This window comes from Grampus griseus, assembly GCF_964374135.1.
Source record: "Grampus griseus genome assembly, chromosome: 1".
Taxonomy (NCBI): Eukaryota; Metazoa; Chordata; class Mammalia; order Artiodactyla; family Delphinidae; genus Grampus; species Grampus griseus.
In genome coordinates, this window is record NC_139017.1 from 127,192,838 (window position 1) to 127,208,774 (window position 15,937).

General features: G+C 36.1%; 1 protein-coding gene across 4 annotated transcripts in view; it reads right to left on the reverse strand.

Annotated features, from left to right (window-relative positions):
- The window catches only part of LEPR (leptin receptor), a 94,369-nt gene that overhangs the window by 33,847 nt on the left and 44,585 nt on the right, over nt 1-15,937 (reverse strand). For all 4 annotated transcript variants that reach the window (XM_082664576.1, XM_082664573.1, XM_082664574.1 and 1 more), the window contains 5 exons: nt 11,348-11,556; nt 7,023-7,168; nt 5,082-5,226; nt 517-807; nt 240-357 (listed from right to left, as the gene is read on the reverse strand). In XM_082664576.1, coding sequence (XP_082520702.1) covers nt 240-357; nt 517-807; nt 5,082-5,226; nt 7,023-7,168; nt 11,348-11,556 — 909 coding nt within the window. The remainder of the gene's footprint in view (nt 1-239; nt 358-516; nt 808-5,081; nt 5,227-7,022; nt 7,169-11,347; nt 11,557-15,937) is intronic.

The following is a 15,937-nucleotide window of genomic DNA, read 5'->3' on the forward strand; positions in this document are numbered from 1 at the left end:
AGAATTAACTGATCATCAGAAAAAAATAATCTGAAGCAAAAACAAATTACAATCTTTTTGTGTGTGAATTTTTTCAAGAATCACCAATTTATTTAACCCTCTAAAAATTTCCTAATTAAGAATATTCTACCTTCCTCTTTTGGGAATAAATCTACAAGACTACTGCTATGGTGATATTCTACAGGAGATGTTTATCTCACCATATCCACAGAAAAATAAAACAGCAAAAATATACATACCTCTGATACCTCAACTGCAAAGTGCTTCCCACAAGTGATTGGATTGCACTGGGTGACCATCTGCAAGTCATTTTAGTTAAGTACCCATCAGTTTCACATGATATATTGATATTGACATCTATTTAAAACACATTAAAATATTACTATAAAGCAAAAGCACCAAAACATTTTTAATGAAAATAAAATTTCCTTAACATCTTCAATGGGACTCTAAGATAGAGTCCATGATAAAAATGTATCTCATGGAATAAAATGAAGAAAATCCCGGGATTCTTACCAATCACATATAACTCAGCATAGCGATGGTGGCACTCATGCTCATTGCAGCAGTACACTGCGTCATAGGTGAACTTTCCTCGGGGTTTGGTTGCATTCAAATTAGGAAAAGTAACTTTGCTAACATGGTCACCCACAACATCATACTGGCTTTGGGGAATTTTCTCAGCTAAATTCATCCACCAAACAATCTTTTTTGAAGAAACTATCTTGTTTTCATTTTTATAGATGCAGTGAAAAGAAACATTAGACCCAACGGTTGTCAGAATTTTAGGTGGAAAGTATATGACATCTGTAATGGGGAAAAAAAAGGTAGGATGTTAGATGAAGACAGAAAACATCACGTAAGCAATTGATACCATGTAAAAAAGATTCACAAGGCACTCAGGATTATACTGCCCAAAATAAAATGAGTGCGCTGAGAGACTGCAGAACTGTAGCTGCCTGTTCATGTACAGTTAGTAAGTGTCCCAAGCATTCCCATTCCCAAGTGACTTGAGCCTCCATAAATGTCCTCAGTATTTTCTAAACACAGAGACTTATGCATTATAAAATATGTTTTAGACAGTAATTGTCACTTGCTAACTGATAGGCAGGAAATTAATGAAAATGAAATGTAGTCTAATTCCACAATGGTATGTCTTCCATCAGACTCTGCTTTCAGAATCAGTGAACCTTAGCGCAAGTTCTTAAGTCAAATCCCTACAAAACAAAATCCTGAAGAATAAATGGTGATAGCCACTGTCTCGTTTGGACACATGAAAATTTCAAGTAAGCAGGTAGAGAAATAAGCTTTAAATAAGAAAACTTGTTAGGAAATGTAAAATCAATGATGCACCAGTAAACAAAGCAGGCAAAACTGTAAATACTGTTCTGTAGTATCATTTTAAGTTATTTAGTGCCAGTACCCTGTGGTTGAGGACAAGGGGAATCCGTATTTTTCTAAAATATCATTTTTAATGCCTATACACTATTCCATACTACTCTTTCAGTCTCCTATTGTTGGAAACATAGTTTGTCTCTATGTTTTATTAGAAACAATAAAAATAAATGAATGTTTACATAGGACGGAATTATTTCTGCCATAGTGTATTACAAAGACAGGTTATTTCAGTTGTACAATTTAAGGTAAGCTATTTTCTGCTGATAGAATATGAATATCTGTTTTCATACATATTTGGATTACCCTCAAAACAAGTCCAAAAAGACCTTGACTAGTTTTTATTATTTTTCTCTTTCCAGTAATAGCATGCTAAACTCCAATGCCTTTATATTTATAATCCATATAAGATATTTGCATCTTGTATGTCTACAGTCAAGCATAAACAGGGAAAAATTTATTTCTTTATTGTAAAATAAGGAAAAAATAATGATTTTCTTCTCATGACCAAGTATCAATACCTTTACAGGATCTAAATTAATAAATTTTATTAAAAAAGGAAATTCTATTGATAAATATTAGTGAATTACTCAAAAGAACATAAATCATGGATCAAAACATTTTAGATAAGTTATTTTAAAATGTGTTATCATAGCTCCAGAAAATAGCTTTTTTTTTAAATTCTTGGAGAAGATTACCTATCTTTCTTTAAGGACAAAATATTTTCTTTAACCTGGTATAAGAGCTGCACAGGAAGTGTAGAAATTATCTAATATCTGTTTCTCCTCTTCTTTCACAGCAACAAGAATGCAGTTAATAAAGGTACTGCAAGAATTCAGCAATTCTAAAGTTGTTTTTAGTTATGTAAATTGCAATATTCTTGTACTTTATAAGTTCTGGGAAGGTCCTGGGTTTTCCTCTAAAAGCCCAAGATCTCCCAACAGCTATAGAGAAAGAACCTATCCAATTCATTTTAAAAGAATCCATAAGATGCAACTTCCCTGGCGGTCCAGTGGTTAAGACTCCACACTTCCAATGCAGGGGGCGCGGGTTCCATCCCTGGTTGGGGAACTAAGGTCCCACATGGCGGGTGACCAAAAAAACAAACTAATTTTTTTAAAAAAAGACATAAGACCTACAAAATTAGAAAATAAAGGGATTCATACCCCATTTAAAAATAAATAAAATAATAATTCCTTGACTAGGAATAGTCAATGCTTCATTAACTGTGAACTTGGTAGGTTCACTTTTCATATATTAATGAATAAAAAGTAGTAGTTACAAAGGTACTGAGAATTAGCATTCTGTCTGCAGTAATACATCAAGTAACCTCTGTTTTTTTTAAAAAAAACAAACCCAAACTGTTTGAAAATGATAAGGTGGGTGTGCTAATTCATTCTAAACAAATTAACACCTCAGTCTTACAGAATATTTCTGTTTGGTGGATGCCGTTACAGCACCTATTAGTGAACAATGGAGGTGAATCTAATAATATTAGGTAACTAGACTTAAGGGACAAGAATTCAAATCCCTTTACACAAGAACAGGAAGTCTGTGAGTTTGGAGACATACTTTGCTGTTGCACACCTTTCAGGGAATAAACCTCAAGTGTGGTCAGCACTGTGAAGTGCAGACATTGCAGCCAACGTAACTCAGCAAACCTAAACCTAAAAAACCTAAGCAGCACTAAAACCTCATTTACCAGGAATCATGAAGGAAATGAGGTGTTCCACTAAAATGCTCTATGTAATTAAGCTTACTGCTTACTAGCTTTAAGAATCAATTTTATTATTTATTTATTATTTATTTTTTTTTGCGGTACGCGGGCCTCTCACTGTTGTGGACTCTCCCGTTGCGGAGCACAGGCTCCGGACGCACAGGCTCAGCGACCATGGCTCACAGGCCCAGCTGCTCCGTGGCATGTGGGATCCTCCCGGACCGGGGCACGAACCCGCGTCCCCTGCATCGGCAGGCGTACTCTCAACCACTGCGCCACCAGGGAAGCCCTAAGAATCAATTTTTAGTGCCACCAGAAATCTTGCATAATTATACATTTATGCATTTCATTGTTTTACTAGTGGTTACAAACATGAACTTTGGAATTAGGCTACTTTCTAACTGCATTAACTTTTACAAGTTATTTAACCCTATCTAACTTTCAATTTCTTTGTCTATGAAACAGGAATAACAGTACCTATCTCACAGGGTTGTTGAAAGGATAAAATGCTAGTACGTGCAAAGCACTTAGAACAGTGCCTAAACACAGGAGGCACCCTATAATTGTCAATATTATTGTTATTAATCAATAAGGAATTATCAATCTACTTCTACCTTTTATTTGTGATTCAATACGCATCACATCATTACAGTAGACAATACTGTGATAGAGAAATGTGCTTGGGAGATACTAAAATGTATAAGATTTTCTCCCCACTCTTGGTGTCCTAGTCTACTTTCTATTTGGCAAGTTTCTGTCTTTCCCTTAATAATCGCATGGTACCACTTAGTGGCATAGGAGCTATCCAAGTTTGTTAAATTAGTAAGCTTAACTTTACGCTCACTGCTAAATCAACAAATTCTGCCCTTTGGAGCAGCCGTTTGCTCACTGTCTGGATTTATTTCTCACTTATTTTCCGGTTTTTCTGTTTGGGATGTCTACAGTCACTAGAGGGACACACCTGTGTTGAATAAGTAAAAGGCTAGCTGTTAATGGTAATATTGTTGGATATTGCACAAGTTAAATGTGTTGAACATCTGCTGAGTGTTTCACACGGTACTTGCTATCTCCATATATCCATAATCAACCTGAGTGAGTTTGAGTAGGAATAATTTTTGCACATTTGACACATCAGACAACTAGTCAAAGGACCATGAACTGTCTTCCTATAGTCATAACCTGGTTTGTGCCAGGGCTAGCACCATTAGACTCCTGGACCTCTATGTAAAATATTGCACCTCAACTCCACGAGGGAGCTGTGAATAAATTGCAGTTTTTCTGATGTTAAAGATACCTTTAAAAATATGAAAACTGGGGCTTTCTTGGTGGCGCAGTGGTGAGAGTCCGCCTGCCGATGCAGGGGACACGGGTTTATGCCCCGGTCCGGGAAGATCCCACAAGCCGCGGAGCAGCTGGGCCCGTGAGCCATGGCCGCTGAGCCTGCGAGTCCGGAGCCTGTGCTCCGCAACGGGAGAGGCCACAACAGTGACAGGCCCGCGTACCACAAAAAAAAAAAAAGAAAAGAAAATTGAAAGTAAAAACTCTGAAAAGCAAGCATCTGGAGTGAAAAGAATTGCTTAATTATATATGTAATACTCAAATAAAATTTTAATACTTAAAAATCTCTGCCAAATAAATATATCTGATTTTCAAGTGTAAATTCAGGAGCTGTCAATACAAGTAGTGTTCTGAATTTGTAAATTTGGAACTATTATATTAACTCTATCTTTTGGGTAAGAAAGAGTAATTCAGCAAGATACTGCTATGGGTGCACATAAATGTGGGAGCTCTCACACAAGTTTTCATTAACAGGTTAAAAATTTAAATTGTTCAAAATTTAAATTAAAAGTTAATATGGTGTTCCTCCTTTAGGTTTACTGCCACAAAATTTAAGATGCATATAATATGCCAAAGGCAAATTCAAGAACCATATTCCCCTGTCAGTAGAAGTGACTCTTATAAAACCTACCTTGTGTGGTAAAGGTAAGGGGGGTGCTCCAGTCACTCCAGATTCCTGGGCCATCCAGTCTCTTGCTCCTCACCTGAACCTCATATGAAGACCCAGGAAGCACACTGTCTACTAGCAGAGATGTAGCTGAGACAATCTCATCAGCCTGTTAAATATTATTTGAAAACATCAGAGCATCAGGTCGGTGTGAAACCTTCACCAAAATTGATCACAAGCAGGTCTCAACTAATCTCACAGAATTAAAATCTTACAGAGTAGTTAGCTGGCCACAGTGGAATTTAAAAGAGATCAATAACCCAATAACAAATGTTTGACTGACAATAGTCAATAAAATTTTAAATAGCCTGTAAGTCCAAGGAAACAAATCACAATGATAATCAGCATTTAACTGAATGTTGACCTCTCAGAATTTGAGAGATACAGCTAAAGTCAGTGGGAAGCTTCAAGCCTCTGCTGACATCTATAACACACATGGTAGAAGATGATGCACAGGGGTGGACAGAGAACTATAAGCATTCCTAGAGCAAAGTGTCCCAGAAGGAGGGCATGAATAATTTTAAGGACCCAAGGCTGATGATCAGCTATAGTGAATCAAAATATCTAAGAGACCCAACTGCATGAGACAACCAATGATGTACTCCAAAGATATTGAACTCCCTGGCTCATCAGACTGTGGAGCACCGCAGACTAAAAATGGTGAAAAGCATCAGAAATGCATTAAACAATTTCAGATCACCTGTAGTTAAAATCCTATTATCTCCATTTTACAGATGAGAAAGCTAAAGCCCAGAGAAGCCTCAACTGCTTTTTCCATACATGACACTGGATTCTCATTCTGTTCTTTATGAATATAAAGTCTTAAAAAATTAGCCCAGATCTAAAAAGACAGATTTTTACCTCTAAATTAGATAACAATTAGTTTCACAAATTAAAGTGCCAAAGTCTTTGCATGGCCCATAACGCTCTTTATGACCTCCTCCTCCCCTCCCCCTCTTTGATCATCCACTAATACTATTGCCCTCACTCACCACCCTGGCCTCCAGCTTCTCATCCAGCTTAAGGCCTCTGAATTGCTATTTTCCCTATTTAGACTCCAATTCTCCCAGATATCTACATCACCACTTCCTTCAAATCCCTGCTCAAATATCACCTTCTGAAGGAGACCTTCCCCTACCTCCATTTAATATTTCAACCCACCCTCTCCTGCAAGCATTCCCAAGCTCCCCTCATCCTGTTCTACTACACAATGGATCCTGAGTTCTTGGCACCTAGGAGGCGCTCAATACTTACTGAAAGAACGAAAAAAGGATTTGACACACTATACATGTTTGTACTGCATGTAAACAAATACATTGAGCAATAAGAAAAAATAAGGATGACATGTAAAATCAGAAACCAGAGAAGGTCTTTAGGTGAAAATATTATAGTTATGAATTCAATAATTCTGTATCTGGACTTCTTGTAGCCATTAGTTGTGCGTGTGTGTGTGTGTGTGTGTGTGTGTGTGGTGTTAATGAGAGGGAGAGGGAGAAGGAGAGTGAGAGGGAGGGTGAGAAGAAGAGAGAGAGAGAGAGAGACAGAGAATTAATCTAATATACATAAACTTTTGGAAAAGAAACTTTTCCTCGCAGTAAATTCTGGGAGGAATTTGTCATGCTCCTCAAAATATAACATGGATCTACATGTAAGACATATTGAGTAACATCAAACAATTTTTCTAAAATCATTTTATGGAAGATGCAGAAATGCTGTATATATGCTCATTTCTTATGCTGCTCCTGAATGAAAGCCAATGGTATGACATTAAATTATGACTGACTCTGCTCCAGAAGCAGTATGCACATTTGGTATGCAGAGGTGTTCTGTATGGGATTTGCAGGGGATCTCACCTTTCCTTAATTGCTTCTCAACTTTTCATTTTATTTACTAAAATATACTTACTTTTCTCATGTTTTTTGTAGAATTCTCTGAATATTTCACTTGATATTGAAGTTGAAATGGTACCAAGGTTGGGCTGGACCAAGAAATCTTTAAATTACCAGTATCTGTGATTTTCATACACAAACCTAATGGTGGATCAGGCTTCACTTAAGAAAAAAAAAGAACACTTTTAAGTCATGTCATTTTCATGATAATCATAAAGTGAAGTCAAAATGAGTTTTTAGCATATCCTATTCTTTCAACTAAAGTGTCTTTATTCAAAGGCTACTTACAGATCCAAAATATTGGTTCTACTCCTGTACCTTACTATAGCAATCCATGTATCTTCATTTCCTTTTCCCTACATGGTAAAAACTATAAATCAGTAAATGATGTTATTTTGATAAATGTGAATTCCTGCTGTAAAAAAGCCTGCCTTACTTTATTTAACCTAGCTTTTGCTATGCTTATTTGAATCCTCCCCTGACAAAACCCACTGTTTTAGCAAATGACAAGTGGAAAAAGTATATTACAGAGCACTATTTGGAAAATGCATATAAATTTTGCATGCAAAAATCAATGCACATATTCATGCAAATTCATGTAAATATGCATGCACATTCAGTATATTTATTACTTTTAAAATACAACACATCCAGATATACCCATTCAAATAGCCCAAACCATGCACAGTTTACACGCAGTAAACACAGCATTAGCAGGCCCTGGCTTGTCACCAGAAATGGGGATGGAGTTTCTTATCCTAATGGGGTATTTAACTCAGTTTATAATTTCTGAGTTCATGTGTATATGTGTTTTCATGTACACCTATGCATTTGTGTATATTCATACATGGAGATTTGTGTGTGTGTGGTTTTAAACATAGAATATAACCTTTAAATCATTTGTAGAAACAACGCAAACATCTTACAATAAAGGATTGATTGAATAAATAATGATTCATCCCTTTAAGGGAAATCTATACAGCCTTTAAAAATCATATTAGAGAATAATATTGAAAATGTTTAATACTGTTAGTTTTAAAAGTTTATTAAACAACATCTATAGTTGGATTCCTGATTTATTAAAATTTACAAATTAAAGGATATTTGTAAATACATATTAAAATAGAAATAAATGCCAAAATAGTAGATAATAAATGAATAAAATAATTTTTCTTCTTTGTGCATCTCTATGCTTTCAAGATTTTTGTGATTAACAGGAATTATTCATGAACACAGAAATCACCATTACATTGGAATATTTACTGACTTTTATTTTCAAGAAAAAAAATGGCACATTCTTTACACATTCCATATTTTCATGAATTTAGTCATAGTTTTTTTTCTTTCCTTGAGTCAAAATTAATGAAGTTTTTACTTTCTGTGACATATTACAAATTTTAGTTACTTTAAAGCAGGTATATCTAAACCGTAAAGTCCAGAAACAACAGGTGAAATTCACTGAGTTCTCGTGACCAATAAGATAGAAAACAAAGACACCAAACAGAAGTGAAATCACAAAATTATAAACGATTTTACATTTCCTATTTGCAAACATATATGTCTTCATATTAGAAATCTAAAAATAAATCTTTCCCTGGACCCCCTATGTACTCAGTCCCAGACCTCATCTACCTGCTTCTTTCAGAGGAAAATTCCTCCAAAGAGCTGGCATACTCACTTTCTCCACTTTGCATCCCATTTTCCTGAGCAACCTATTCTGATCAGGTCTTTCTTCTCACTAGTCCACTGAAACTACTCTTACCAAGGTCACTACACTTTGCCAAATCCAATGTCAACTGTCTGATCCATTTTACTCCATCTCTCAGCAGTATTCCTACTGCTTGTTCCGTGAGTAGCTGAAATACTTTTTTCACTTGGCTTCCAGGCCACCACACTCCTTTACTCCTCTTTTCTCTCTGATCATCCCTCAGTCTTTCTCTCACTGAACTCTAAATATGTGATCTCATACAATCCCATAAACATCTGTATGCTACAGACTCCCAAATATATATCTCCCCTGAACTCCAGGCTCATATATCCAACTACATACTCAACATCTCTTCGGTTTCTAATAAGCATCTCAACCATAATATGTCACACACACCTAATCCTCTCTAATATCCCCATCTCAGCATCTGGTACCACTATTCTGGTACCACCCAGGTCCAAGCCTAACTATTATCCTTGATTCCTCTCTGTCCTTCACACTCCATACCCAATCCACTAGAACGTTCAGTCAGCATCATCTCCTAAATAGATCCCAAGCCTGATCGTTTCTTTACTTCTCCACTGCAACAACCCTAAGCCAATGGGACAATTCCAACAGCTTCCTATCTGATTCCTCTGCTTCTACTCTTGCAACTATCCTTCCTTCCTTCCTCATCAATTTCCTTCTTCACATGCAGCATAAATTTTAAACATATGCATGCTTACACACGCACACATGCACACACACACACACACACACACCCTTGATCATATCATTCTCCTGGTTCAAATGCCTCCACTGCAATTAGAATAAAATCCAAAAGTTGTAACCCTGGTTTATGGTATGACCTGGACCCAGATGACTCTCTAATCACATCTCTAAATATTCTCCTACTTCATTCATTCCATGCAAAAGAGTCTTGTATTTGGTTCTTCCAACTTCCAAGCTCATTCCATCCCAGGAATTTTATGAGTGCTATTCTTCCTGCTTGGAGCACCTTTTGTTTTCGCATGGCTATCTCTTTTCTTTCAGCTTAAATGCTATCTTCTAAAAGAGGACATCTATAACTGAAATAATAGCCCCTACACCTGACTTTCTCCATCACACAACTTCTCTTATTTCTTTCATAGCACTTTTAAAAATATTATCAAATATATCCCAATACGAGGAAAGATTTTTTTCCCCAAAATTATCCGAAATAAGACAAAATCATTTTTAAGGTTCTTATAAAGTCTATCGCAGCAACTTCTCTTAACTACTTTACTTTTAAAAACAATTTAATTCAATGCTGGCTCTAAATATTTCTAAAAATCACCTGATAGAACCGGTTTTAAAAAGAGAAAATGATGATACTTTATAGATTTTGTATTTTTCCCTGTGGTATAACGTCATGACTGAATTCCTTGGATATCATTGTAATTACATTGTGGAGATCACAAATATATCCCTAGAGGACAAGTTATTTTAAAGTCCTAATGTTAAATATGATGTCATATGCAGATTCAAAAAGTGCTATTTCCTCAGTAACTTAGAAGTGAAGGTAAAGCTGTGTGGGAAAGTGTGTCAGATACTTGGAAAAGTGGCTCTAGTGATGTCAAAATCAATGATGCAGAGATGCATATAAAGAGTTTGTATACAGGTCTATAATATTACAATAACAAGAATTTAAGGGCTTCGCTGGTGGCGCAGTGGTCGAGAGTCCACCTGCCGATGCAGGGGACACGGGTTCGTGCCCTGGTCCGGGAGGATCCCATGTGCCACGGAGCGGCTGGGCCCGTGAGCCATGGCCGCTGAGCCAGCGTGTCTGGAGCCTGTGCTCCGCAACGGGAGAGGCCACAACAGTGAGAGGCCCGTGTATCGCAAAAAAAAAAAAAAAAAAAGAGTTTGTATACAATCGTTTCAGGAAATGTAAATGTAAAATAGTAACACCATTAAATTATGTATCATATGTAATATATAATTTAACATACACATACAAAACTGAGTTAATAAATTAAATAGTTTGTTAACATTTGCCTATATTATTCACACTGAATAACTGAATACACTGAATATATGTAATTATACATTCCAGTTGATCAAATAAATTTGGAGAATCTTTGCACTGAAAATATGGGCCTTTGCCTATTATTTGAGTTTTTCTTAAGGTCAGATTTGTACAGCAAATTATTTATGTTTTTACTGTTTCTCTCTGCCCACCACTGTCTGCCCCTGTTCTGTGAGGCATTCACCATTGTTTCCCCAGCTCCTAGGTCAGTAGCTGACACGCATGAACCTCTAAGAAATGCTTACTGAAGGCATAAATTCAGATAATAACAAGCTTTCAATTATTTTCAGAAATAGTTATCCAAGATGTGAAAAAGTAATAACCAAGCAATAAATATCCATTAGCTGGATCCAGGATTTAAAGAAATCAAACTGTTTTCAAAAAGAATTTAAGTTACAATTGCAGAGATATCTATACTGCTGTTAAATCATTCCAGAAGCTGCTTTTAATACTCCCTAGAACTACACTTACCATCTTTAGAGTGTTGGTCAAAGCAAGATAAGCTAGTGAAAAATTTTGTAAGCAATCTTCAACCTGTTTGTATGACTGATGTTGATATCTATTATCTTTTTTATGCACAACTTACCAACATTAATGGGCTGAACTGACATTGGAGGTGAGTGAAAAATTACTCCACCAGATGTGATTTTCAAATACATAAGAAGGGTGTAATTGATTTTGACTGTTGGCACAGGCACATGACATTCACAACATTCATGAACACTGCAGTTGCACTGAACAATCTGAAAACTGTTTTTCTGGGGGAGCAGAGGTGACTCTTCTAATACTTCAAGCCTATATGGAAAAAGAAGAGCTAAATATTAACACAGATGTGAAAGCACTGGATATATTTAAAATGTAGGACACAATATCCAAATTGAGGGCAGCTATTCTGCACACTCAGCTTAAAGAGCCTCTGGGGAAAAAAGATACATTATAACAAGGATACAAAGACAAGGGTTAAAGCAGGTTAGCTATCAGAAATAATATAAACAATGGGCTTCCCTGGTGGCGCAGTGGTTGAGAGTCCGCCTGCCGATGCAGGGGACACGGGTTTGTGCCCCGGTCCGGGAGGATCCCACATCCCGCAGAGCGGCTGGGCCCGTGAGCCATGGCCTCTGGGCCTGCACGTCCGGAGCCTGTGCTCCGCAGCGGGAGAGGCCACAACAGTGAGAGGCCCACGTACCACAAAAAAAAAAAAAAAGAAAAAAAAAAGAAATAATATAAACAAGAAGACAGTGAAGTACTGAAAGGAAAGAAAAATTGTGATCCTAAACCCTATATGCAGTAAAAATATCTTTCAAAATAAACATGCAATAAAGGCTTTTTCAGACATGCCAAAATGGAAATAACTCATTATCATCAGACCAGCATTATAAAAAATGCTAAAGGAAGTCCTTCAGGCAAAAAGAAAATGATAGTAGATAGAAGTCTGGTTCCACACAAAGAAATGAAATTTAACTAAAAGGGTAGATATTTATTGACTGATTAAAGCAAAAATAATAACCGTGTAGTGTTGGGTTTATAACATAGGTAGAAGTAAACTGTATGACATTAGTACCAAACTTGGGGAAGGGGGAGATCTGTAAGTACACAGTTGTAATGTTCTTCTACTATACACAAAGTGGTGTCATAGCAGCTAGAGGTATAATATCAGTTCGACTATAATAAGTCAAAGACCTATATTCTAAATCCTAAAGCCACCACTAAAGTCATAAAACAAGAAGTTACAGCTAATAAGCTACGATAATCAGCCATTGGAGTATGAGTGTAAAGATAGGAAAATAGATTAATGGAACAGAAGAGGGACCAGCACCTATATGTACAATCAATTTTCTACAAAGGTACAAGCAGTTCTGTGGAGAAAAAGTAATCTTTTCAATAAATTGTGCTGGAACAGTGGGATATCTACATGCTCCTCACCCCAAAAAGCAACTTTAATCCATACCCCCCACCAGACCTAAAAATTAATTCAAAATGGATCATCAATCCAAATGTCAAGTCTAAAGCTATGAATCTTTTAGAAGAAAATATGGGAAAAAATTTTTGTGGCCTTGGTTTAGATAAGAATTTCTTAGATGAAACACAAAAGCATGATCCATAAAAGAACAAATTGATATTGTTACAAAGTAGAAACTAACACACCACTGTAAAGCAATTATACTCCAATAAAGATGTTAAAAAAGAAAAAGAACAAAATGATAATTGGACTTCTATCAAGATTGAAAACTTCTGTTCTTCAAAAGACACTGTGAAAGATTAAAAATAACAAAAGACAAGTCACAGACTGAGAGAATACATTTGCCAGTCATCTCTCTAATAAAGGACTTGAATCCAGAAGATATAAAGAACTTTCATAACTCAATAATAATATTAAAAAATCCAATTAAAAATAGGCCAAAATGTCAATAGTCACTTCTCCACAGAATACATAGAATGAAAAGAAACATGTGAAAAGAAGCCCCAAATCACTAGTTATTCAGAAAATGCAAATTAAAACCCCAATACTACTATCCACATATTAGAATGGTCAAAATTGAAAAGATTCATCATATCACATATTGAAGAGGTATGCAGGAACTGGAACTCTAATACACTGCTGGTAGGAACGTAAAATGATACAACTTTGGAAAACAGTTTTGCAATTTCTTAAGTTGTTAAACATACACCTACTATATAATTTACATATTCCATTCCCAGGTATTCATCCAGGAGAAGTAAAAGCATATATCCTTACAGAGATATGTACACAAACAAGTACAGAGAATTGTAGCAGCTTTCTTTGTAAGAGCCAAAACCTGTAAACAACTCATTTATCAATCAATAGGTGAGTAAACAAACAAACTGTGGTATATTCATATAATGGAATGCTACTCAGCACTGAAAAGGAATGGACTGCCAGTAGATTCACACAGCATTAATGAATCTCAAAATAATCATGCCATGTGAAAGCAAGACAAAAGTTCTGTAGGAATGCATTTATATAAAATTCTAGAAAATGCAAAGAAATCTTTGGTTACAGAAAGGGTCAGATCAGTCATTGCCTGGGGACAGTGGAGGATGGGAGGTGGGGCTGGTGGTAGGGTACCACAGGTAGGAGTAGAGGGTGGGATTACAAAGGGGCAAGAAGAAATTTTGTGATTGACAATAGATTCATTTTCTTTATTATGGTGAAGACTTTATGAGTGGTTTCATATATCAAAACTTATAAGTCTACACTAAATATGTACAGTTTATTTTATATTCTTATATGGCAAAAAAGCTGTTTACAAAAAAAAGGAAATCTAGGGAAAAGTTTTTAAGCAATACTTTGCCTATCACTGTAAACCTACAAATGAATGGGTTAACTTTAAAAAATAACTGTAATTATCTTATAGGGTTACCCAACTCAAGGCATAGAGAATAACAGCCTGCAACCAAGACACAGACAGTTGTTATTTCTGATTTTTTCGTGTTTGTTTTTTTAATCTGCCTCATCCCATGGAGAGTCTAAGCCTTGGTATAAACGAGAAGTCTTTAGGGTGGAAGTTCATGGCAGGGGCGGGGAGTATCCATGCCTCATATTCCCTGTCTTGCTTGAGCTACCCCCATTCTGTCCATAAACACCTGCTGCCTCGTATCCAAGCCACTGCACGCTTTTTAAAGAACCTGGGGACAGGGAGAGAGTATTAATATTTAGGCATGATCACTGCCTTCAGAAAAGACCTCAGTCCTTTTGGAAGAAAAAAGCTGTAAGAGATAAATATACTAACTAAAAATTCAACGTGGAGAAAGTGTTGCTTTAGAAACTGTGCTAACTAGCCTATACATGAGGATTCAGATATAAACACATGAGAGAAACGGACCCTAACCTTTCCAAACACACCCCACGAATTATTAAGTGTTTTGAATTATGATAGATGTTTTCAAGTTTCCTGAGCTAGACTTTAGTATTCCTTTAGTCCTAAAAAAAAACCATCAATCAGGAAACAACATTTACAAGACATTTTAATGTACAAAGCAATATCCTGGGCACTGTGGAAGGGATACTGTTATTGTAAGAAGCACACTAAATTAACATTGAGACCTAAATCAGGTTTTTCTGTTTGCTTATGAACCATAAGACCACAGACAAGTAAGTTCATCTTTGTGAGCCTTGGTCTCCTTAAACAGTAAAACAGAGAAAATGCCTGAACCATCTGTCTTTATTAAGTTTTTGTGAATATAAAAGACAATTACATAAAAGTTTTTTTTTTTTTTTGCAGTACGCGGGCCTCTCACTGTTGTGGCCTCTCCCTTTGCGGAGCACAGGTTCCGGACGCGAGGCTCAGCGGCCATGGCCCACGGGCCCAGCCTCTCGGCGGCACGTGGGATCCTCCCAGACCCGGGCATGAACCTGCTTCCCCCGCATCGGCAGGCGGACTCTAAACCACTGCACCACCAGGGAAGCCCCATAGAAGTATTTTTAAAAACTTTAAAGGGCTATACACCCATGAAATTCCATTTTGAATTGGAGGTGGAATGACTTAGCACTTTCAACTTTATCTAAATCTTTAAACAAATCCAATGAAATGTTATTTTTAAAAATATCACACCATGGCTTTTATGTGTTTTTCAAATATTAAAATAAAAGCTTTTATCAGAAGAGTATGGAACAAATTAAATAAATTGTGGTTATTTATGTCAGAAATATGCTTGCAGCTTGTATTATGCTTTGACTGAAGAACTCCCAAATTTTAAGCCACAAATAGAACTGAACAGAAAACAAGACACATACACTTCAGTAATATTTTTTAAAGGATAGGAAATTCTGGTGATATTTTTCTTTTTTAGAACAAAAAGAAAAGTTAGAATCACACTGTCTTACTTTACACGGTCTCACCAATGCCATCTTTTTCTAAATACAGTGGACATTTGTAGAATACGGCTGATTACCAATGAAATTAACTCTGTGGTTTCTCTACCACTTCACTGTTGTGTTCTATTTAATCAATCTATTTTCATTTTCTTTACAATTTAAATATATGCAAATATATATATTCATAATAATGACCATATACAATGATTATATATTATATAGTATGTATATATACAACATATATTGTAGTATTTCATAATTTGTGTTTTTTTAAAAAAAAACAAACTCCATTCAGTAATTTCCCAAACCACTCCAACAGATAACCCCATCATGAAAGTC